At 37.1% G+C, this 24,107-nt stretch overlaps 3 protein-coding genes across 7 annotated transcripts in view; 2 read left to right on the top strand and 1 right to left on the bottom strand.

Annotated features, from left to right (window-relative positions):
* The window catches only part of LOC105225527 (dorsal-ventral patterning protein Sog), a 73,264-nt gene extending 65,041 nt beyond the window's left edge, over nt 1–8,223 (top strand). For all 4 annotated transcript variants that reach the window (XM_029549912.2, XM_019989980.3, XM_049461249.1 and 1 more), the window contains 3 exons: nt 3,138–3,203; nt 3,280–5,567; nt 5,637–8,223. In XM_029549912.2, coding sequence (XP_029405772.2) covers nt 3,138–3,203; nt 3,280–5,567; nt 5,637–5,927 — 2,645 coding nt within the window. In that variant the 3' untranslated portion in view covers nt 5,928–8,223. The remainder of the gene's footprint in view (nt 1–3,137; nt 3,204–3,279; nt 5,568–5,636) is intronic.
* A 7,375-nt stretch (nt 8,224–15,598) lies between these two features.
* LOC105225525 (chondroitin sulfate synthase 1) lies at nt 15,599–22,050 on the top strand. 2 transcript variants are annotated; one of them, XM_011204032.4, is made up of 8 exons: nt 15,599–15,699; nt 18,741–19,326; nt 19,393–19,506; nt 19,574–19,686; nt 19,752–19,892; nt 19,962–20,133; nt 20,207–20,620; nt 20,681–22,050. In XM_011204032.4, the coding sequence occupies exons 2-8, from the start codon at nt 18,783–18,785 to the stop codon at nt 21,676–21,678; spliced, it is 2,496 nt and encodes an 831-aa protein (XP_011202334.2). In that variant the 5' UTR covers nt 15,599–15,699; nt 18,741–18,782; the 3' UTR covers nt 21,679–22,050. The 2 variants fall into 2 exon arrangements, with proteins under 2 accessions (XP_011202334.2, XP_049317202.1); XM_049461245.1 differs by lacking the exon at nt 15,599–15,699 and adding an exon at nt 16,614–16,638.
* On the bottom strand, nt 21,951–23,908 carry LOC105225526 (uncharacterized). The gene is made up of 5 exons (XM_011204034.4): nt 22,998–23,908; nt 22,759–22,940; nt 22,571–22,704; nt 22,310–22,477; nt 21,951–22,207 (listed from the first exon to the last, which is right to left on the bottom strand). Exons 1-5 carry the CDS (start codon nt 23,891–23,893, stop codon nt 22,085–22,087), a joined length of 1,503 nt encoding a protein of 500 aa, XP_011202336.2. The 5' UTR covers nt 23,894–23,908; the 3' UTR covers nt 21,951–22,084.
* Between the last annotated feature and the right edge of the window lie 199 nt (nt 23,909–24,107).

Below are 24,107 nucleotides of genomic sequence, written 5' to 3'. Positions count from 1 at the left end.
GAGTAGAGCACCAATTCGAAAAGTTGAAAAAATGACGCAAGAAATATTCACACCGGCGGTAGTTATATGACCAGTGACAGCAACACTCGCAATGACACCGGCTTTGACACGGCCACAGGAATGTCTTTGATCCCATCAAAAAATCGTGAATGCGCCGGATTGTTGGTTTGACGCGTTGAGCTGCCCGCGTCCTGGCCGGACTGGCTGAACTGCTGTTGTGGCGGTAGCGCCATCCACACTACACAAATAAGCAACACCTTCCATAATCAACCGCACTAACGTGCTGCAATACCCAGTGCCGAAAGTACGTTTGCCGTTCTGCCTGTCCGTGTGCCGCAGTCCACCGTCCGCCTGTCAAATTCAGAAGAAAAAGGTATTAAGATCAAATGATAAGATCAGAGTTGTTGCGGAGCAGAGTGCTGTTAACTGCAAAAGCCAGCACAATAATAAAAATAAAAACAGGAACACGCATCAGACCATAAACACCGACGAGCGCAGCAAGACCCGAAAAATGTGAATCAAAAAAGATTGCAGCCCAATGTAAGATGTATGCCTACCTATAAAGGGATATAACAACAGGCAGTACTGCGCCATGCAAAAAAAAAACACAAAACCAAAAAAGAATAAAGTTAAAGATTTAAGAATGGAGAATGGAGAACGAGTAACGAAGAATAAACTGTAGAATCAAACAAAAACTCAATGGGTATTCCTTCCTGTTCAACGTTCAACACGTTCAATAAAATGCTATACAAGGTGTCAGATTTGTCGCCCTTCATTACCACTGTCGACTACAAAAACTACAAACAACAGCACATCGTATAGTTATAACAATGCACTGAACGACCATCGGCAGCAGATCCGCTTAAAATAAGAAAAGCAAAAAAAGTAAAAAAGGCCGACGAAAAAATTCCTCAGAATCGACAATTTAAACGCAGGTAACATAGGGAGGGACAGAGTCATTGCCGGGGACAGCATAGCCGATAAGCGACATGCACATAGCTGGAGCCACCGACAAGGTTGCTGGCGCGGCTGTCCAATCACGGCTGTCGCTTGCGGGTCGCAAGGCTGCACGCTTAATCAAGCGTTTAAGATCGCGCGCGCCCAGCAACGTCAATGGAATGCATAAAAATTGGTCGTTGGTAAAATTTTTGCGGCGCAAAGCATTTAAACATTCGCAAACGATACATAAGTACTGCTACATATTAACTACTTGGGCATGGGCAAGCACGATAGCAGCATATACCGCTTTGCTTTGCCAGTATCTGTGTTGTGGCGATGCCGACTAGTTGCTTTTCGGCACCCACTGAAACACCGTTCTCAGCTGAACTCAGCTCAGCTCATTGTCGTATCGACGCGAGCGATCACAAATTACCCGCGTCGAATTCGAATCGTCATATGTCTGAGACCTTGCTGTCAAATAAACAACAATAACAATTGCACGGAAAGCACAAGAGCAAAATAAACTTTACAAATACACCAAGCCATGCTAAGGTATCGAATAATGGAAGGTGATTGGAGTTAACGGCCCGTCGCTAAGTATGGTCCCAGCCTCTATACTCACCGTCAGTCAATCTCTCAACTAGACAGCCAGTCAAACCATTCAGTAGGCTACCGACCTGAAGGACCTCTTGCGCTAAAGGCAACAGCTTCGGTACGCAGTTACCACCGTGGATATTGTTCGGCGGCGTGATTTGCAATCAGCGATAAGCTCCACAGTGTCCAGCCCTAAACCAATGTACAGACCATTCTCAATGCTATTTCAACTCCTAAGTGTACGGGTACGAGTACGGGTGCTAAGTGTGCGGCACGATCAGCTATTTGCCTATCAGTGCAATTCATCCAGCACCGAAACACGTCTCTAGGCGAACGGGCCAACGTCCAGCCGGTGTGGCAGACGCAATGGCAGACAAAGCGACGTGCAAGTAATCGTGTGTATGGAATTTGGTTAATGCCACAGTTGTTGTTGAGATTGTTGTTGTAATTTTGGTTATTCTTCGCACAGCAATGCCACGTCATTGAGTCTACGCTGTGCTCATTCAAGTATTTCCCGCTTCGGCTGAAGCTTCGACAGCGGTTTCCTGCTATTTCATTGCTTTTGGAAGCCGCTGGGCGTCACGTTGCGCACCAAATTACACACAATAACCGCACTAATTTCCTTCACTTGTTTACCTGCCGTTACGAGCTATGGGCTTCCTTCCTTGCATTGGATGAGAAATATCGCTGATGAGGTCAGCCGGCGAAGAGGAAACAAGACGGCAATTGGAAGAACTTCTATCGTCTGCCTAAATGCTTTCAGCTATTTATGCAGTAGATCTCTTTGTGCATACATACATACATGTGTACAAATCCGTGTCGAACATGCAATAAGCAAATAGTTTCTCGCTTTAACAATGGGCCAGTTGGTAACCTTTAATGCCCGCAAATCGGCTTTTGTCCAACAATTTTACCCGAACATATTAGCCCGAATGTCTGCTTTTGTATATGGTACATAGGTGTCTTCGTTGATCACTGCGCTATTGTTTATTATCAGAAACGATTTGAAATCTTCTTAACTCGAAGATTTGAGAGATCTGCTATTTGCGCTTCTTACGTCTCTTCACCTGCAGCAAATGCATGCAACACGATTGCTCTACCCAACTGTTCATCCAATTGTTCCTCTAAATTCCTAGGGCAGCGGCTATTTACGGATTGTACATGCGTGGCTGTATGCGGTCATATGAAGACGTACGCAAATCCCTTTCAAAATACCCGCACCCTATCTGTGCGATAAATATTGGGCTTAAGCATCGAACGTGACAAGGGTTTATGATCGCTTTAATTTTCGAAATGATTACAAACACACATGTACATAAGCAAACACTCGTCTACTATTGGCACGCAGGCGCACTGCCCACCAGACGCACAATAGCAGAATACTCGAAACATTATTTATACGTTTTGCCATTCATTCATAAATTATCCTTTTTACTTAGTTTGCGATGCCTTTTGAAGTCGCTTTGCAAATTTTAAGGTTTCCACTTCCATACAATCCCAATTCCATTTAACTGCTGACAGTTTCGTAATTTGTCTAATCTCTTAATGCCTGTGGAATTTCGTTTGTTTCATATTCATATTCTATTCTTCGATTTTCATTGCAGATACGGACGTGTCTTTGGATGTACCTGCCCCGGTAAATATTGAAGAGGAGGAGCGCAACATGAAGCGTAAGTATTTACCCCGCTTTCGACAGCCCAGTCGAGTATTCTTTAACATTCTCATCAATTCTTTCATTTCCTACAGATTTCGCTGCTCTACTCACCGGCAGAACATCACATTTCTTGAAAGGAGAAGAAATGAAGGCCATGTATGCGACAAGCACCTACAATCCACAAAATATTGTTGCCACTGGTCGCTTCCTGTTCCACAAGAAGAATTTGTATTACTCCTTCTACACCTCGTCGAAAAATAATCGCCCACGAACCATACAATTTGTTAACGACGCTGGCACCATTCTCGAAGAGCATCAACTGCAGGCGCCCCTTTCTGATATGCAGAGCGTGTATCAAAATGCCACTGGTAAGATTTGCGGAGTATGGCGTCGTGTTCCACGTGATTACAAGCGACTCCTGCGTGATGAACGGCTACACGTTGTTTTGCTATGGGGCAGAAAAGATCAAATTGATCTCGCACTAGGTGGGAAGATCGGATTGTACACCGCTTTACAGAAGGAAATGTTCAGCTCATTGCTGGAACCCGCACCAGGTACGAAGGCAACACTAATGAATGGCGCTGGTGGCACAGCTATTGTCTCCACTACTAGCGGCGCGGCCGCCTCCGTACATTTAACGCTTGTCTTCAATGGTGTCTTTAGCTCCGATGAATATTTAGATTCCCCCATTAATGTACGCGTCGAATCACCGGATCGTAAAGAAATCGTTTTGGACGAACTTCAAAAAGTACGTAAACCCTCGGCTGAGATCAATGTCTTGGAAATATCTTCGCCCATATCCATACCGATGTTGCGTTTAATGTCGCGTGGTAAATTGTTGCTCACAATAGAATCGAAGAAAAATCCCCATTTACGCATACAGGGTTCCATTATTACACGTACTACTTGCGAGCTCTTCCAGACTTTACTCACGCCACACAATGCCGAATCGAAAACAAAGAGCAGCGGCTTAGCCTGGGTATTTCTGAACACTGATGGCTCTCTTTCATATAACATCGAAACAGATAACATTAGCACTAAGGACAGGCCCGAAATTAATTTGATGGAAGATCTCGGCAAACGCAAAACCATGCTGGAAAACCTTACACCAACATTCAATTTCAACCAAGCTATTGGCACGATCGACAAATTAGGCCCAAAAGCACTGGAATCATTGTATGAGGGTGACTTAGGAGTTAACATAGCTATTGAGAATGAACCAAGTCTCATACGCGGCCATTTTGTGCCGCGCCCCATTGCAGACGCCCGAGATTCCGCTGAACCTATTCTACTGAAACGAGTAGAGAATGCCACGACTGCACCAACGCACGCCATGGGTATGGCTTGGTTGGCCATCGATAATGAATGTAACTTACACTATGAGATAACTGTAAATGGTTTTCAATCGAATTCACAGGATTTGCAAATATACCTCGAAGAAAAGCCAATTGAAGCTATAGGTGCACCGGTAACACGAAAATTACTAGAGGAATTCTCCGGCTCATACATGGAGGGTTACGTGCTTGGCATGCCTTCCAACGAACTCGTCAAATTGGAAAACAGCGTATGCTACTTAGAGATACACACAAAGGAAAGTAGTAAACCACTTTTACGCGGCAAATTGAAATCTACAAAAGTGCCATCCCATTGTTTTCCCATTCACACGGATAACAATGTGCCGAATGTACCTGGTGACCATAGTGACAGCAATCTTATTGCGGCAGATGCAAAATGCTTCCATTCAGGTCGGTTTTATGACGAGTCCGAACAATGGCGTAATGCAAATGATGTTTGCCAGATGTGCGCCTGTCAACATGGCCAACCCACATGTGAGCCGATCAAATGTCCCGCCGTACAATGCAAACCCAACGAAGAGCTAGTTCGACGTGACGGCGAATGTTGTTCCATGTGTCTTCCGCAGAGTGTTGCTATTGAGACGGAAAGCGTTGCCGAACAGAATGTAAGGGGCTGCCGTTTAGGTGACCAATTCCACTTGGCCGGTGCCATTTGGCATCCATTCTTACCGCCAAACGGCTTCGACACCTGCACCACCTGTACCTGTGATGCATTAACACTGGAAGTGCGTTGTCCACGCATGGTCTGTCCACCATTACCCTGCTCTGAGAAGGTCGCCTACCGTCCGGACAAGAAAGCCTGTTGCAAAGTATGCCCTGAAAGCAAATCTTCACGAGGTGACAAAGCCGGTCCTTCCAATCCAAACGTGCTACAAGATCAGGGGTCACATAAGACAATATCAACTGAAGAGATCCTCAGCCAAGGTGGCTGCAAAGTGTTAAATAAGGTTTACGAGAATGGACAGGAGTGGCACCCGATTCTAGCATCACATGGTGAACAAAAATGTATCAAATGTCGATGCAAGGTAAGTGTGCTCATACCATACATATTTTAGACAATTTATTGACAAACAAATCATTCTACTCTCTTAAAGGATTCAAAGGTGAATTGTGATCGCAAGCGTTGCTCACGCTCTACCTGCCAGCAAACGCGTATCTCAGCCAAGCGGAAATTCTATGAGAAACCAGGTGTCGGCAGTGTGAATACAAACGAGCCGGCCATTGACGAGTGCTGTTCGACGCAGTGTCGACGTTCGCGCCGCCACCATCGACGCGCGCATCAGGATCGACCCGGCACCGTCGACGAACGACAGCAACAACAGTCAAAGCGGTTGCAGCAGCAAACAAATTTAAACCGAAGCGGCAGCAACGGTCATAGCAGCTGAGCGCCGCGTTCAAATCGAAACCATTTACAAATACATATATTTATATAATCGCGCGAATAACATTGTAAAAAGGAAAACAAAATCGCTGTTTTCTTCTGAAGAAAATACAAGTTTTTTGTGACTTTTTTAAACCAGAACTGAAACTGAATAAGACGAAGCGATGAATTTATTGGAAAGCAGCACTGAAGCAGAGGTTATCCGAGGGAGAACGAAGATTTACCCTCTAGGCGCTTAGCAAAAACAACAAGAATATTTATAATAAAATAAAAAACGAAAGGGTGAAATAATTTATGTATTATAACGATTAAAGCAAAGTTTAACCATCATAATGCAGCAGTAAATATGAAAATGTTAACGCAAATGGAAGTAGAATCAGACGTAGAAAACTAAAGTGTAGTGCGCCAGTTGTAGGAGCAGAAGTAAGATAGTTCAACGATGCAGTAGCGGCTGCCATTACAAAGTACACAATAAAAAATACCTTAGGAATACCAGTGCAGTTGCTTTAGGATTCTAGCGAATGTAGGATTTCAGCAAAAAAAAATTTATTCAGAATATATAGCTTTTCAAAGCACTCTTCCAAAGACCATAAAAAATCTGAAAAAAAAGCTCTGAATTGCAATCGAAATTCTCTTGAAGTAGTTTATGAATGTCGGATCGAATACCGATTGAAGATTTTAAGCACAATGTAAGCTGTAGACTGAGAGTCAGAGATCGGCGGCGGCATAGAGAGAGAAAGACACAGTGCAAGAATGAGAAACACATCCCAAACGTTTCGACTGATTGACTGAATGGCATAGAATAAGTAAAAGAACTTTTAAAAATATTACAAAAAAAAGTTATATATACATACTCGTACATATTTGTTTTTTATATTCATTAAATACTAATAGTAATTACACTGATGTGAAGGCACATTTTATGAAACAAATATTTGTATGCATATGTGTAAGTATTACCGTTTATAGAATGTCTGCCAGCCACTGATAGCGCTTTGAAGTGCTTGACACTAAAATAATTATTTTAGAAACACACTTTTTTTCAAAGCACGGGCGCTTGAAATATCGTCAGCTTGGAAACTATGCAGAAGCAGCTTGGTGGTTGCATTTAATAACTGTAATAGGACTTAAAATTATACACATATGCATACCTATGTTTGGATGGATGGTTTGTGAGTCCAACACATTTGATATAGAAGCTTAATCGCACCAATGCAGGCACACCGCACACAAAAGTCATACAACAAAAACTTAATATACATATATGCGCACGCAAACATACACACCCCCCAAACATAAAACACATACATATGTATACTCATTCATTAATATTATTATATTTACTTGTACAACAACTGACCATTTGCGCATTTTCACCACATAACTGTATTAATATTTTATTATTATTATTACCATAATTGTACATTATTATTTCTTATTAACTATATTTCTAATTTAAACGAATTCGAGTTTAGTTTTATAATTTTTGTGTATTTTTTTAAGAAAAACAATTAAATTTAGTTATAGTTTTAGTTGTTTTGCCTTAGCTAATAGTGATTTTATTTTTAGTTCTGTTTAACTCTTTTGTATCATAAACATAATTGCAAGCATACTTAAAAATATAAAAAAATATAAATTATAAAAACTAAAACAAAAAATAAAAAAATGTGAAAACAGAATAACTGTTTATGCTGAGTGAATATTTTCCTTGCTTTACATTCGGTAAAGTTAGAAGAAAATGTTCATTCAACTCTTTGGAACGTTGTGTCGGATAAACGCTTTCATTTCAAAAGCGCTGTATTCATTCTTAGCAATTATAATAATAAGAAAACCAACAACGCACAAATAAATTTAGCTTTTAAAATTGTATTCAAATGTTTTATATTGATTTGTAAAAGTGCAAAGTTGAAAATAAAAGGAAAACACAATCATCAAAAACAATTGATGTTTATCGGCTAAAATCGTTTACAAGAAACATCAAAAATCATAAAACATGCGGATTGTTTAGTTTTGTTTGTGCAAACCACTTGCATACATATTTGCCTACATACATACATGCAGACATATGTACGTATTAGCACCAAGCTAAATCTAATGTACGTATGTATTGTAATTATGTATGTACCTTTCTACTATTGTATTATAATTTGAGAACGTTGCACAACTGTTGTGTCAATTATTAACTCTACATATTATTTATTTACAAAATGCCTATACATACTTTACACACTCTAGCATAATGAAATAATTGTATATTTCAGAAAGAATTAAAAAAAAAAAAAAAAAACAATTTAAAAAAATTAAATCAAACAAAATAAGTTATATTATAAAATCGCAAAAATTATGAAATAAAATAAACAAAAAAATAACGATGCTAAAAATCCACAAATACTGACTTTTTTCTAACTCGTTGAACTAATATCTTACTTTCTATCCAGTGCCATACATTAACACATTGTTCCAATAGGCGAGTCAATTTCCAAATTTTAAACTCATATTATGAGTTATATTCGATTTTCTATAGTTTTTAGTGAGCAAATTTTCGTTTTATATTTTGGCGTCCCTTCCATCAAGAATAACGGTTTTTTAGGTTCGCTAGTTTTTCATTAAGAGGTTAAGTGGGTTTGAAAATTTCAAAAATCTATTTTTTATGTCCTAATAAAATCTACAAGACCTCTAAAATATTGATCTAAACTTTGAAGTTGATTCGAGTAATAGTTTCGGCGACATTACTTTGAGAACGTGTGCGCTCGAGACTAGCTACGCTAAGTGCGCCGTCTTTAAACGCGTATTTCCCGAAACTGTGTCTTTGAAGTCGGTGTACACGATTTCTCGAAAAGTTAAAGACCGGTTCAGTTCGAATTGTGTACACATCTTTAAAATAACATTATCTAGTTATTGAATTAAGGATTTTTGCACTACAACTTTTTTTTTTTACCAATAAATAGCGAAAATTTAAAAAAAATATTTTTTTTTATTTCCATTGTTCAAAACCGAGATTTATATATGCATTATACATCTTTTTATTTCAATAAGTTATGATGTCCATGGCGAGAGCATGTTTTTGTGAGACACCCAAGGAGATGAGATCTCAACGGTTGAATTTTCAACATTTTTATTCAAAATATCAGGAGACATTGCTCAATGTGATATGCCATATTATATTTTTCAAATATACGAGGTGTGTTCAAAAAGTATCGCGAATTTTGTGTTTTTTTCAAAAATTATTTCCTTATTCATGAACATCTATTTTGTCCCCTTCAAAGTAATCCCCACTTGTGCCAACGGTTTTTCCAATCTTCGAAGCACTTCAAAAAATCATTTTTTTTATCTTCTTCAGCTTCTCCTTCGATGCCGTCTTTATCTCGTCAAGAGTAAAGCGTAACGTCGTCCTTTCATGGGCCTCTTCAGTTTAGGGAACAAGAAAAAGTCACAGGGGGCCAGATCTGGGGAATACGGTGGCTGCGGCATCATTAGTGTGTTGTTTTTGGCCCAAATGTCGCGCACAAGCAGCGATGTGTGAGCAGGGGCGTTATCGTGGTGCAATTTTTTTGATAGGTAAAAATCGAAGACGATCCGAAACACATGTAAGTAAAGCAGCTGTCAACAATTAAATGAACATTCAAAATGGACGAACTTGTCGGCCACAAAAAATTCAAAATTCGCGATACTTTTTAAACACATCTCGTAGTATGATTGCTTACATTAAAAACAAAAATCGTAAAAATACTTTTTTTGTACCTCTGAAACCCTCCTCTGATTAGCAGCGATACTGAATTCTAATAGAAATAGTTTGGTAATCTGGAAAGATGTTGTTCATCGAAAAGCCTTTTGGTGCAGGCTTGGGATTGATTGGGATAACTTAGTATGAAATTTGCTGGTTCTCTCTGCTTAAGTGTTAAAACACCAAAGTTTAAAAATTTTTCCATTTGCTGATTTTCAGCCGATAACAATCACACCACAAGCAAGTAATCAGCGGTATTGTCCATAGCTGAATACAATATACCGTTCATACTGAACAAAGCATTTATGCGCTGTATTGACAAATTTGCAGTGTGGAGATTATGAGTGGCTTAGCGCGAGCACCGCTTTACGCTTCGGAGTTTGCAAAAGTGAGGGAGGTTCCCCGTTCGCGTAAACAGCAGCAGCAGCGTGCAAACTTCAAATTCTCGGTAGTGGCGGTAGTGGAGTAAGGGGAGTAGGAGGTGAGTGAACGGCCGCCAAGCTGGTTGCCATCAATTAAGCAAAGCGCTCAGCTACTACGTTCTTCGACTTGTGCATGTGCGGGAATGTATGTATGAGTCGTACGAGCGTGTAAACAAGGTGTGACAATGTCAATATTTGCGATAATAACTTTTATTTTATGTCATTTAAGTTTTTATCTCAATCCTATGGTTCTGTTTGGTTTGCATACATTTATATACATATTTGCTTACATTTTTTATATTTTTACCGCTGACTTAACTACGTACTCCACTTTTCTGTCTCAGCATCAGTGTCAACGATGCCATTGCCAAAGTGAGATACTCTGAGCAATCAACACTGGTGATCGTGCTTAATGGTAATAACATTTGCGCGTTGTCATTATTTTCCTCAAGCCGTGTTTAGTTAAATGGCATTTTAAGATAAAAATGTCAATTTATGTGCAAAATTAATTTATTCACTCATTTGCTAGTCCACAAGCCAGAGACTGCAATGAATTTATGAATGTTGAGAATTCCATGCCACAAATTGTGTTCTAGTAAAATAGTTGCACAGATAAGTGGATGAGTAATAAATCATTGCAGTTCTCAAGTGACCTTCCCTTAAGCATAGCGTAATTTTTTCTGTGTTCTACTTTCTTCTGTTTCTTCCCACTTTTCACTTAGAGCTATATTCGAATGAAAGCGAAGCTTAAGTGCTTAATGGAGATTTTGAAATATAACGAGAGGTCTGTAGATATAATATTGATTAACTATTTTCTTGTCCTGCAAGGCACAAGACTATCCAGTTTTATTGATTCGAAATATGAATTTTGACTTACGGAAATGTACATATTCAGCATTTGGGAGCTAGGAGAGGATAGTGACAATTTTTCTCCATTTCAATACCGTTGCAGCACATTACGTACTATTGTATAAATTCTAAAGGAAGGCTGCATACTAAACGAAACGATCGTTCGGTTTGTATGGCAGCTATAAACTGTAATGAGCCGATCTGAACAATGATTCATACCAAATTTTGTGAAGATATATCGTAAAATGAGGAAGTTTCCCTTGCAAGCGTTTGATTCCGATCATTCAGCTTGTATAGCAGCTATATGCTATAGTTAACCGATCTGTACAATTTCTTCGGAGATTACATTGTTGCCTTAGAAAATAACCTGTGCCAACTTTTGTGAAGATACATTGTCAAATGTGGAAGTTTTCCATACAAGAACTTGATTCCGATCATTCTGTTTGTATGGCAGCTACATACATACATATGTATATGTTATAGTGGTTCGATATCGGCAGTTCCGACAGATGAATAGCTTTTTGAAGAGAAAATGACGTTTGCAAATTTCATAACAATATCTTAAAAATTGAAAGACTGGTTCGTATATATACAGACGGACAGACGGACATGGCTTAATCGACTCAGCTCAACATACTGTTCATTTATATAGTGTCTCCGACGCTTTCTTCTGGGTGTTACGAACTTCGTAGCAAACTTACCCTGTTCGGGGTATAATTAAAGCTTACTAGTTTCTACCTTGATTTCGCTCTAACTATGTATGCATAGGAACCGCGAGGCACCGTAATTGAAAACGTCAATGCAATTATTTTGCATACAAATTATCGATGGGTGGTACCTTATTACACTGGCAGGCAATTAATTAGCAACGAATTAAAATGCAAAACGAGCAAACTAAAGCACAGTCTAATTAGCAGTCCCTTTAACACTTGTTGTAATTAAATATATACAAACCGTTTTCGCGTTGGGTGTATGGATATTATTTATTATCATAAATAGTGCACTAATTTCAGTTCATTAAGTCGTTTAAAATAAGCAAGTTCTGAAAAATACTAACAACGAATAGCGAGATGAATGACCGACTTTTCCTCTTAAGCTCAATATCAATCTGAACAGTTACTAGTCTGCATATTACCGAATTCACGCCACCTGCTGCGATCAGCGTGGCTTTTCGCTACTGTGGGGAGCGAAGATATTTTATAATTATATAACACTGTACTATATTCTAAAAGAATGTACTTTTTAAAATATGCAAAAAGGCATTTAGAAATTGTGTTCAAATTTTGGATTTGATTTCTGACAATTTATTATTTAGGTTGGTTGAAATATTAGTAAAGTTACCGGACGACAATAATAAATAGCTGTTTTTCAATTTCCATGTATTTCAGAGAACACACCGCGGCGTATGATGAACGCGCTACCGAAGCAAGTGTCAGCGGTTTCACAACCGCTGGCCCTTGCACACATATTTATTTACGTACAGAATGCTAACGCCGTGCAGCAGTCCGCTGCGATTATTTGTAATTTATATGTAAATAAATAAGTGACAACAATTATTAATTGATGTATTAATAGCTATAAACGCTGCTAATAAAAATGATGATGTAAATATGATAAATTGATTAACACCTCTGGCAGGAAAGGAATTTCTATACACAAACGGTATAAAAGACAAGGCGTTTGTCATGGTGCAGCGCACATGTCCACACACATGTGCATGTGTGTGTTTACCCATAGTAATTCTGAATAATATTTGAAAAATTAAATTAAAAAACCTAATCGGGAACACAGCCAAGCCGGTCTGGAAAGCTGCGTCAGATTCGCAAATAACAAATGAGATGTAAATAAAAAATGCTAATTGGAACAACAAATGTTCAGCGCACATACATGTGTATGTGAATGAGTAAGTATGTATGTGCTTTGTTTATTGTGACATAGTGGTAGCATTACAATATCGTATGTCTCTCGCACAAGCAACATTACACACAACACACCATTGAATTATTGCAGCGATAAATGCTTGTATATATATGTTTATGTGTATACTCGTTCAAATGTTGCATTGCAAAATTTATTTGTGCACAGAAGCATTCCATATACCCATACACTCGCAATATCTTTACTTCGGGGGACTTGTAGTAAAAAACGATAACGATTTGTCATAGCCGAGCCCCTTTCGCACACAATTAAGTAGTGGAAAACATCGAAATGAACTTAGCTGCTGTGGGCGCGAATTAAGCTCTGAACTTTTGAATGAAAAATGCTTTTGTGTAAAAAGATTAACACCACGGCAATATCAATGTTAAGATTGCTAAGTAGTGCTAGAGGATCACTCACTAGAAAGTAGACAAGAAAACTAGAAAAATACCATGATTGGATCAAACGTGACAACAAAGCGTCCTAAATTCATCCCAAATCTGGTCATTTATTTTATTTCTATTCCCGCCAAATGGTCTGGTCGTTTGAATGGGTTTGAGTTCCAAGGTGTTTCAGCTTTGAGATCGGAAAGGCCGACAGTGAAGAAGGCAGAAGTAAACTTCTACAACTGTAAGATTTCTAACTAACTTGAACGCGTGAACGCGATTGCTCAGTGGCCAGTTAAAACACCAACGACCAGAGAAACTCGAAACTTGCTCAGAGTAATGAGCTAAACAGGCATCTTGTGACTGTGCTCGCAATTAGGAAGTGCTCGTTAAGCTCATGACAAACATGAGGCTCAACCATCTAGTAAAGAAATGCAAGAAGACACGTTCATTAGGCTATATTGAAAACAATTTAACTTTACAATAACATCTAAAGTATTTGCTAAATGTAATTTTAGGGGATCGCTTTCGTACCCAACAAATTTATAGCCATCTAACAAAATTTTACACACCGAAGTTTTCGTCTCTTAAATTTAATCTTGTACTTATACTTCTTTCGTCAAATTCGCTATCTCGTAAGAATTATATGTACGCAAACACATAGCCGCGAACAAATGGTTATTTATATTATATTATCCTAAGTATTTCTTCTGAGACGAGAAGAGCAGTTTCTACTGTCACACCTTGTTCGGTTGATGAAAGATAGCCCTGCACTAGCATATATTCCTGAACCATGGAGGACCGCAAACGTGATCTCAAAGTAGGAAATAAGGAATATTCTCTAGCAAAATCCTTCTGGCAAATTAGTCTAACTTCCTTCTTACTAAAAAGGATGGAAAAGATCGTGGATTATGAAATATAATATACTTTAAGATCAAGCACTTGTATAACATGGAACTTGCTTCTGGAGTCTGAAACAACAGAACAACAGAATAAAAGCCCTTGGATCCATGTTTCCAATTAGGGATCACATCGACTCAATAGTATCTAGCAGTGTATTAGAATTTATCAATATGCTAGGGCTAAGTGAGGGTACAATAGACCTTAGATTGCGGTGCAATCCTCATTTATTTATCTTATCTTATATTTGATTAAATTTTAATGTATGAAATATGTATATTGTATCTATGATCATAAAATAAATTATACAACATTTTTTAATTTCTAAAAGAAATAATCTTAAAAATTAATAACATATTGATGAAATAACCATACAAAAGTAGCGCCAATGTAAATAACACATCATTCCCTACACTACCGCAGTTACGCCTAAAAGTAGGCAGCACACCCAGCATAAACAATTCAGTGGTAAGAGGAGTGTCATAAAGCCAGCACAAAACTGTACTCTTCACAACCAATTCGATGCCAGTTCATATTGGACATATACTGGTTAGTAAGGTAAGTATATCTACATACATACATATTTGATACGCTAACAATTTCAAATCAAATTACCTTTTTTATTTAATAATATTCAGCTCACGCAAAGGTGTCCTAATGAAAAAAAATATTCAATTGCGAAAATCCAGAGGGAAAGTTTACGTTTTGACATTGAAAAATTGTTGATCGATGTGAAAAAAAATTTCAAAGAATTGCTTAAGTATAAGTACATATATTCATCAAAATTCTTTAATTTTCATTTAATGTTGTATAAGCTCGTTATAATAAAGCCCTTCACAATACTAGCATAATCTTAGATAGAAAAAAAATCAATTTATTTATATAAAAGTTAATAAGTATAACTTTATACAATTGTACATAGAATTGTATATATGTAGGTTTATACAAATCTATGTTTTCTCGGTTATCATTTTAAAACGATGTGCGGCATTCATAATGAATCACCTTGTAATAGTGAGTATTTACAATGTGATATTGGAGAGTAATGATAGTCTCTGTAACTTTAGCTAATTAGAATCATACACACGTATGTGCATATAAATATGTATATTACATATAACTGAAGGGCATGACATGTTGTTATACATTTATTATATAAATGTATGCATGTACGAGTATATACACATATTCCTTTATAATAAATATTTCATACAATAATTAAAAATGCAGAACTAAAACACGATACATGAGTATCTCAGCTGATCGGCGGGAATTTAAGCGCATTTCATGAATAAATGGTGATACTTAGCAACGAAAGAGTGCGCAAACGCCAACTAACCGAAAGTATTCTCAGAGACACTAAAAGAGTATCTCTTGTTTGCGCCTTGTCTTCAGGCTTACAGTAAGTATCTTAAATTCATGTTTATATTTGAGTGGCGTGAGATTCCGCCGGTTCCTACTGAGCGATACTCTACCTAGTTGCGTATCTTTTTAGTAATGGACTGCTTGCGGCTGCAATCGCCTCAACATTTTAGTGTGACAACGATTTTCAGCGACTTTTAACGTTTCGGTTCCTCGGTGAGTGGTGCTAAAGAATACACATACACATTCAGTATATGTATGTATGTGCGGGAAAGAAATATGTACATGTTCGGAATTGTGTTTATTGTATCTCACTTATATGTAGTTGGAATAATAATATTTGTTTTTGCAATTAACGAAGTGCAGGACGGCGAATCTCAACCGATCAGTTGATTATAGGGTTATGCTTATTTCTGTCAGATTTATTAATCAATAAATAATATAAATTTATTATACACTGAATACCGACTTAATAAAAGAAAAATATACTTCCTTTTAAACGATTGCAATGAGAATGTCATCAAAGAAACGCAAGATCGCTGAATAAAAACGTGAAAGGTTCAAGTGCAAACAACTTCGTTAATTGTCGTTTTGGCCATAAAAATAAATGAAAATGAGTGAAATTGAAGGATTTTTGTAAGGAGAAATAAACGCAAACATTGCCGCCAAACATCATAATACCGTCGAGAGCAAAGTCAGTGAAGAGCATAATCAACAATAAATTGTAACCTAAAAGGAGAATCATTTATCACACACACATACGTAGAATATAAATATAACATGTACATGTCCATGTGTGCGATTATACTTCATAGAGCAGTGCTAATTGCAATTTGATTCACATTTTTGCTGAAAGCAAATAACCGAATTACTCCTGCGAAAAGCTCCATCTGCAAAATTTAGCTTGAAAGGGTTTGATTTGATTTCTGCGCAATCGTTAAAGTGATCCATACATCGGATCCAATACAGTGTTGTAATGAAATCTCATTTTCAAGTTATACATATGCTACAGTACATAAAACCCAAATTGATCAGAATAAACGGCGACGGCTTTAAATATATCAATTATATATGAAAGGAGACGTTTAATTGGCCCCAAAGTAGGTTGATGCAAGGATTGTCTTCCGTTTTGGTTGAAAAACAATTTTCAGCGTGGTATTTCTCTTTATTATCCCTTATGTCGCGAATAACGCAATATTGATCAGTTGTATCTGTTCCTCCATAAAAAAGTCTGGACTTTGACACACGCTAATGTGTGTTTCAGATAAATTTTTTCAACATCTACCGACCCAAAATCAGAACCCCTTTATATCCGTAGGTAAATACAAGCAACGACTAAAATGGGTGCATTACCGACTGCCACGCGCCAATTAATTCCAATAGCCTCAGTGACGTATGTATTTATGTACATACATATGTACACAGTAAAAAAAATATAATAGTTTGCATTAATTTGCTTCAAAATGCAAGCTCTGCGCTATATAAATCAAATTTGTTCAATAAATCTGTTTTTTCTTTCTTGGAATCGGGGGAAACTAAGGTAATCACCGAAATATTTGAGTGCGTAAAAATACTAACAGCAATCACTGCTTCGGCAATATTCACCATTCAAGACAGCCTAATCTAATTAAAACAATCAACCGCTCCCAAAGGCAAGGACGGAATCTCTGTCTAATTTTTCTAAAGCCCTAAGCTATTGTATACATTTATTTATATTTTACAATATTTTAACAGTGAATTCTGCAATAAAAAAGCATCGATACAAAAACAAATATCAAGATATTTTTAAAAATTCACGATTACCTCCATGACAACTATGTATGTTCTAGGAACAAATCCAAAATGGTGCTAGGATCAAGATTTTCTCAACTCATCCCTGCCTTGGTTTTGACCAAATTGAGGGTATATGTATGTATACCATATTTATTGTATGTGCCAAAATTTCAAATAATCATATGTATGTATGTAGATTGGATATTTTAAATTGTTAGAGAATAAACAAACTTTGCCTACGAGACTATATGTATATAAGAGCTTAAATAAGCACACATATGTACATATATATATATAAATCTGTATGTAACGTATTTATGTATTCTTTTCTGAAAATTTCTAATGTTTAAAAAATGTGCAAGACGGCAGATTGCTCAAATAAATTGGTATACCATCCATAATCCATAGTCTCTTACGAATACATATACAAATGTATATATGTATGTATGTACGTAAATCCATATATCTGAATACCTGAAAAATTATATATTTTAATATACGCCGAATGTAGAAGGTTTAACTTTGAACCCTATGGAAGATATTCATGTTGAAATATTAACAATAAAGGCACTGAGAAATACTAACCTCATTCATTTCTTTATCTATAAAGATCCATATACTTACATAAATGCATTTGTATATCCGCATAAAGTGCAGATGCAACATCTGAATACACAATTGAGCTAAATATCACTTAAGAGTTTTGCAATTACCCAGGTACTTAAGCAAATGCTTTCGGTGATACATACACATATTGAATCATGGAACATTTGTAGAAACAATTACAAAAAAAATTCGACCGCACCCAAGTTAATTTGTATATAGGGAAAATACTTAGTGAAGCTAACCCTTCTATGCACCAAATCCTTTGAATAACTGAACGTCACTTTCAATTGTCATTCCAGCCGAAAGCACTACATACTTCCTGATAGAAGTAAAAATTTAAAGATCATTGTATTAACGAAAAATGTTCTCCCTACGCTGATGTAAAACAATTTACAATTGAGGAAGCAAAAACAATTACTTGTAGATTTTCATGTGTCGTAACCTGCTAACCCTAGGTCGCAGTGCAATACCTCAGTATCAAATATCTATTTATCTATCTAACCTACTAAATGACACCGTAAGCTCAAGTTCATTGTTTATTTAGCCCAATATTTCTTGAGCCATGGGCTTTTTCCTCTCAGTTCTTCAACAGAAGTATTCTCAGAAAACTAATGGCTGGAAATCTTTCACGCGCTTTATTTACATACGTATACATAACCTCAGGCATCATGAAATATACTCGCTAATTTTAAATTAATTTTAAATACATACACTATCGGATATATCATTAAAGTCATTGGGATATAATCTGGGTTCAGGGCGTTATTTAACGTATATTTGAAGTAATACCAATTGCGACCAACCAATATTCTAATCTTATTTTTATGCGTCTATCATGATTGAACCATCAATACGCGTATCTTTACTTTCTTTTTCAGTTTCGATGACTTAGTGCTAGGGTAGTCCAAATATCATTCAAAATGTTGATGCAGAATTCCGTTACCAAACGTAAAACGTTGATATTCGCCTTTTTTGGCATCGCGTTGGGACTATGCATTGGCACGGTTCTCAAAAACTATCGCGCGCTGGAGATCGTTAAACGGTGCAGCATGAAGCCAAGCGGGCAACAAAGCCCATTCGAAATCATCCGTATGAATCCTGAAGAAGAAACAATAAAAACCTCACAGAGGAATCTTGTATTCGTCGGCGTAATGACAGCACAGAATTTTATCGAGGGACGTGCACGTGCAGTTTATGATACATGGGGGAAGGAGGTGCCTGGTAGAATAGCCTTCTTTAGTTCAGAAGGTTCTCACTCCAACGAATTGCCAGTAATAGGTTTGAAGAACGTAGACGATCGTTATCCACCGCAGAAGAAATCATTCATGATGCTCTATTACATGTATGAACACTATATTGACAAGTTTGAATGGTTCATACGAGCCGATGACGATGTATACATTGAACCGGAGAAACTCGAACGCTTTCTACGCTCGATCGACAGTTCTAAGCCACAGTTTATAGGTATGTAATAGTATGGCACACGTCGCGCGAACACGATAATTTAAACAAATATTCTTTTTCGGAAAGGTCAAGCCGGCAAGGGCAATAGTGAGGAATTTGGCTTATTATCATTGGAGTTTGATGAAAATTTTTGTATGGGTGGTCCGGGTGTAATACTTAGTAGCGAAACCCTACGCAGAGGTGAGTTATAATTTGAGTAAAAAAATATTACGAACCTTTTCAATGAAGAATCAAATTAATATTATAGTTGCTCCGCATATACCAACTTGCTTGAAGAACCTTTACAGTACACATGAAGATGTAGAAGTCGGACGTTGTGTACAAAAATTTGCTGGCATCCCATGCACCTGGAATTACGAGGTATTTATTATGGATTCCGGTAGACTCATTGTCTTTCCACTTACATTTGTTCATATTTCTCTTAGATGCAATATATCATGAGACACAATTCAAGCGGACCGTATGCATTCACTGGTAAACTAAAGCGCAAAGAAATCCACAATGCTATCTCTCTCCATCCGATCAAACAGGCTCCGTTAATGTATCGACTCCATTCATTCGTGCAGGTTCGTTCTACATTATATTCATGCTTGTGCACTTATATAAGTATAACAAACTACACTCTATGATTAAAGGGCCTTAAGGCAGAGGAAATCCGACAGGAATCTCTCGAACTGCATCGGGATATTAAGCGGATGGCGGGTTTTTTGGAGATACCCAGCGACAGCAAGTATTTGGTACCCGGTATCGAATTAATACCTGAAGAAACAAATAGCGATCAACATTATGAAGATCACAACATTCTAGGTAAATTAAGCATTTTTGACTTCCGTAACAGTTAGCAACATACATATGCAAATATGTATATATAAATACTTAGGCATTACTCCGGATTTGAAGAAATTCACACCCTCTTCGACATCCGACCTTCTCGAATGGGCTTTTATTGCAAGAAGCCTCTATTCTAGTGAAAATGCGAATCCCAAACACAAAATCGACTCAGCACTCCGGGAGGGACTCGAAGACGCCATCACAGAAGTAATGGAGAACATAAACAATTATTCACGACAAAGGGGACGAGTTATAGAGTTTCGTGAACTGCTTTACGGCTATAATAGGGTAAATCCATTGCACGGTCAAGATTTAATATTGGACCTCTTACTGATCTATAAGCGATACCGTGGCAAAAAAATGACTGTACCAGTGCGTCGTCATTTATACGTTCAGCGCGCATTTACCGGTACATTTGTAAAGGAATTCAACGAAGACTTTTACAATGTTACAGTTCAAAAAAGTGAGTATATGCATTTACATATTCAACATGTAAGCATTTTTATATTAATTTTATATTTAGGCTATTTGAAAAACATGCTGAGCTCCGGCATGAGAAGAATATCGAAACACTTTACCCTTCCTGGTTTGCCTGCTGGCATCGCTGCCGATACTTCAAAAATCGTCTTTGTATTGCCAATAGCTGGACGTTTTGCCACATTCCAGCGATTCTTAGATACTTACGAACGTGTAGCTATAAAACAGGATAAAAATTGTGATTTACTAGTGGTTATATTCGGAGATATTACAAGCGTTCAAGGTCACTTGCAACTTTTATTGGAACTACGTCAACGGCACATTTACCAACACATTAACTATATACAACGGAACGAAGAATTTTCGCGGGGTGTGGCATTGGATGTGGCTGCACGTTCATCGTATATACAGGATAATGACATAATGCTATTCATCGATGTTGATATGGTTTTTCAATTGGAAACATTGCATCGTATACGATTCAACACAGTCCAAGGGCGGTATGTATATTTACCGATCGTATTCAGCCAATATGACCCCAAGAGGCGTTGGAGAGATGAAAATGTTGAATATGCTCATACACCGGCTGATGAGATTACCAATGAATCGGGGTACTTCCGACAATTTGGTTACGGCATATGCGCCATATACAAATCAGATATACTTGATGATGATATAAACGGTTTTGATAAGGATATAACAGGATGGGGATTAGAAGATGTAAAATTCTTAGACAAAATCGTTAAGGTTGGTAACCGGCGAAACGATTTTCTGGTTAATACTGCCGAAGTGTCAGCCCAGTACAATGATGCCGCACGCAAAATGAGGCATCTTAGTATATTCCGTGCGCCAGATCCGACATTGGTACATATATTCCACGATATTAGTTGTGATATTAAGCTCGATGCTTCACAATATAACATGTGTTTAGGAACGAAAGCGAATTCCATTGGTAGTACCCATTTTATGGAACAATTATTTCATGGTAATAAAGATAACATAAATTTCATATCCGAATTCAATCAAAGAAAAGAGCAGAGATGAGATATAATAGATACCAAAATCAATGATGTTTATAACATTTTTGTGCATACTAAACAAACCTTAATGTGTTAGAATATTCAGGAACTAAGGCACGCCAATATGTTATACAGATGTAAGAGCGATACATACATATGTATGTATGTTTGTAGTTGTAAACTGTAGCTATAAGACGAACCTGTAAAATTCTTTGCATAGGACCAGTATACTTACTTATATTTGGAGATAAGTATCTACATTATGGTATTCTTCCAACAGTGTTTGTACGCAAATAATTATAAGTATTTTATATATTTAAGAATATAGTTTTTCTTGCATTAGGTATGTACAAAACCGGGGTTATTAAATATATATTTATATCAATTTTACACAAAATTGTTATTAGCTACACACAAATTTTAGCAATCGATCACATAAAATGAACGGGTTCGATATCAAGCAGAGCCAATGCTTTATTAAGAATTTCGCGAACTGCTTTCACCAGATATATACGTGCATACACGTAAGGCATTAAGTGCTGTCGCGTTTCTTGCTGTACATTAAATGAAAATAAAAATAATTCAAATTATGTACATATAATAATAAAAAGAAACAGGGAAGTAATAATAATAATATAATCCCAATATAAGCTTACAGTTAAGATTCGAATTCTTCTGTAGTATACACTAAAGAGCGCAGCGAAATCACCAAGAAATCTCACGATAGTATGAACAGCACATATTCCTTTTTGTATCTGTTCCAGACAACTTTCAATAAGGTTCGGGAAGGCAAATATATAACAAAACACTAGTTGCCATTCTTCCTATTTAAAAATCCAAAAGAAAATTTAATACGATCGGCCAATTGAACCAATTGATTGAACATAAAAATAAACGCCATTAACAATTATACTTACTTCTTCATCGAGCAAAGTAAAGTCAATACTATCTAGGGGCGGCAGACCTTCGTAATCACCATTCTCTACCTTCTCATCAAAACGGCGAAGCAATGACTCTAAACGCGCAGAGTTATATAAAATAAACGCAGCACCTATTGTACGCAAAATATATAAATTTCCTTGGTTCATATATTTTCTACCCTTACCTTTTGTACTTCCTTTACCACTACGAATTATTTGAACAGGACTTGAAAAACGTACTTCCATTAAGTCAACAGTAACCGCTGCTGCACCTAAACGAGACATCAATGTGCTAAACTTTGTATCATCTTTTACTCGCACGCCATACTTATGCATTGCCATTAAGCACATATCATTAGAACGGCAACTTTAACGAACACATTTTTTATTCCTGGTATTTAGTAGTGTGAAAGCAATGAATTACCTTAGATACTCTTTGGTTTTCAATTTTGTTATTTTTCCAGTAATTGGGTCAATAACTATGCCACATCGAATGGTGGCAGAGCTGAGCATACTTGAAGGAATAACAACCGCATTTATTGAGGGCTTACCAGCAGCACTGATTACTTGTACTTGCAAAACACCTTGTCCTTTTCCTTGTTTTGCTTCCATTACTTCTTCCTCTGTTATCATGGTCCATTTCGAGTATTCAAAAACCCGACCGAGGATATCCTCTAACAATTTAACCCTATAAAGTGACAGTTCTTCCATTTCTTCTCCGGCTTGGTTTACACGATTAAAATATACCCTTTGTTTAGGATCTTTTTCCAACTTCCCAAAGGTATTTGTGTTATCATTTTTCAAAACCTGTTGAAGTAGCGTTGTCATCACCGCTTGTCGCTGCAGGTACAAAAAGCATCGTTCATTATCAATTTTTATCCGTTCCACTGGAAATGTCCAGGCAGCGGCCGTTTTAAGAAATCTTTCTTGCGCATTAATAGACACATCTTCTCCTTCATCTTTAAACATATCAAATGCAATTGAGCGCAGCTTGTGTCCTGTTTCTTTACAACAGTTATTCCATAGTTCTGAACGGCAAGGAAAACTAAATTCTCCTTGTACTTTTAATTTTTCTTTATGTGTGCGTATGAAATTGGTCGCTTTCTTTGGGATATTCACACCAGGAAATAGGCTTGGTTTTTCTAATAAATATAAACATAAATTTTCGGTTATAAATGCTATAGGATTCGACATTTCTATTTGTTTTGATTCTTTATTTTCCATAATATCAGAGTTTTGACGTTCTCTGCCAGCTCCACTATTTTCAGTCTCCAACAGAGAATGTAGAAATATATTTCCGTTCTCTGCTAACACAATCATAAAGTAACTTGTCAACTGAAAAATGCAACATTGTCGACTAAGTAGCATAATTCTTACAGTAGGCAATAATAATCATATCATTTAACATGATAAATATTGCCGTCATTGAATATCAAAAAGTTCTTGCTTTGACCAGAGAATATAAATATATATATATATATATATATATATATACAAAGTTATTTATAAATCTACATTCTCTGCATTGACAACT

Source organism: Bactrocera dorsalis, unplaced genomic scaffold (genome assembly GCF_023373825.1).
Source record: "Bactrocera dorsalis isolate Fly_Bdor unplaced genomic scaffold, ASM2337382v1 BdCtg015, whole genome shotgun sequence".
Lineage (NCBI taxonomy): Eukaryota > Metazoa > Arthropoda > Insecta > Diptera > Tephritidae > Bactrocera > Bactrocera dorsalis.
This window is presented reverse-complemented; position numbering and strand designations above follow the sequence as displayed.

What these genes read in the sequence shown, in the direction of transcription:
- LOC105225525 (XM_011204032.4), top strand. Translation starts at nt 18,783, where the DNA reads ATGTTGATGCAGAATTCCGTTACCAAACGTAAAACGTTGATATTCGCC. An exon ending in TTCTAAGCCACAGTTTATAG is followed by an intron (nt 19,327 to 19,392) that starts GTATGTAATAGT and finishes TTTTTCGGAAAG; the next exon opens with GTCAAGCCGGCAAGGGCAAT. An exon ending in GACTCCATTCATTCGTGCAG is followed by an intron (nt 19,893 to 19,961) that starts GTTCGTTCTACA and finishes CTATGATTAAAG; the next exon opens with GGCCTTAAGGCAGAGGAAAT.
- LOC105225526 (XM_011204034.4), bottom strand. Translation starts at nt 23,893, where the DNA reads ATGATTGTGTTAGCAGAGAACGGAAATATATTTCTACATTCTCTGTTG. An exon ending in AAAACCAAAGAGTATCTAAG is followed by an intron (nt 22,941 to 22,997) that starts GTAATTCATTGC and finishes TGTTCGTTAAAG; the next exon opens with TTGCCGTTCTAATGATATGT. An exon ending in TTACTTTGCTCGATGAAGAA is followed by an intron (nt 22,478 to 22,570) that starts GTAAGTATAATT and finishes ATTTTTAAATAG; the next exon opens with GAAGAATGGCAACTAGTGTT.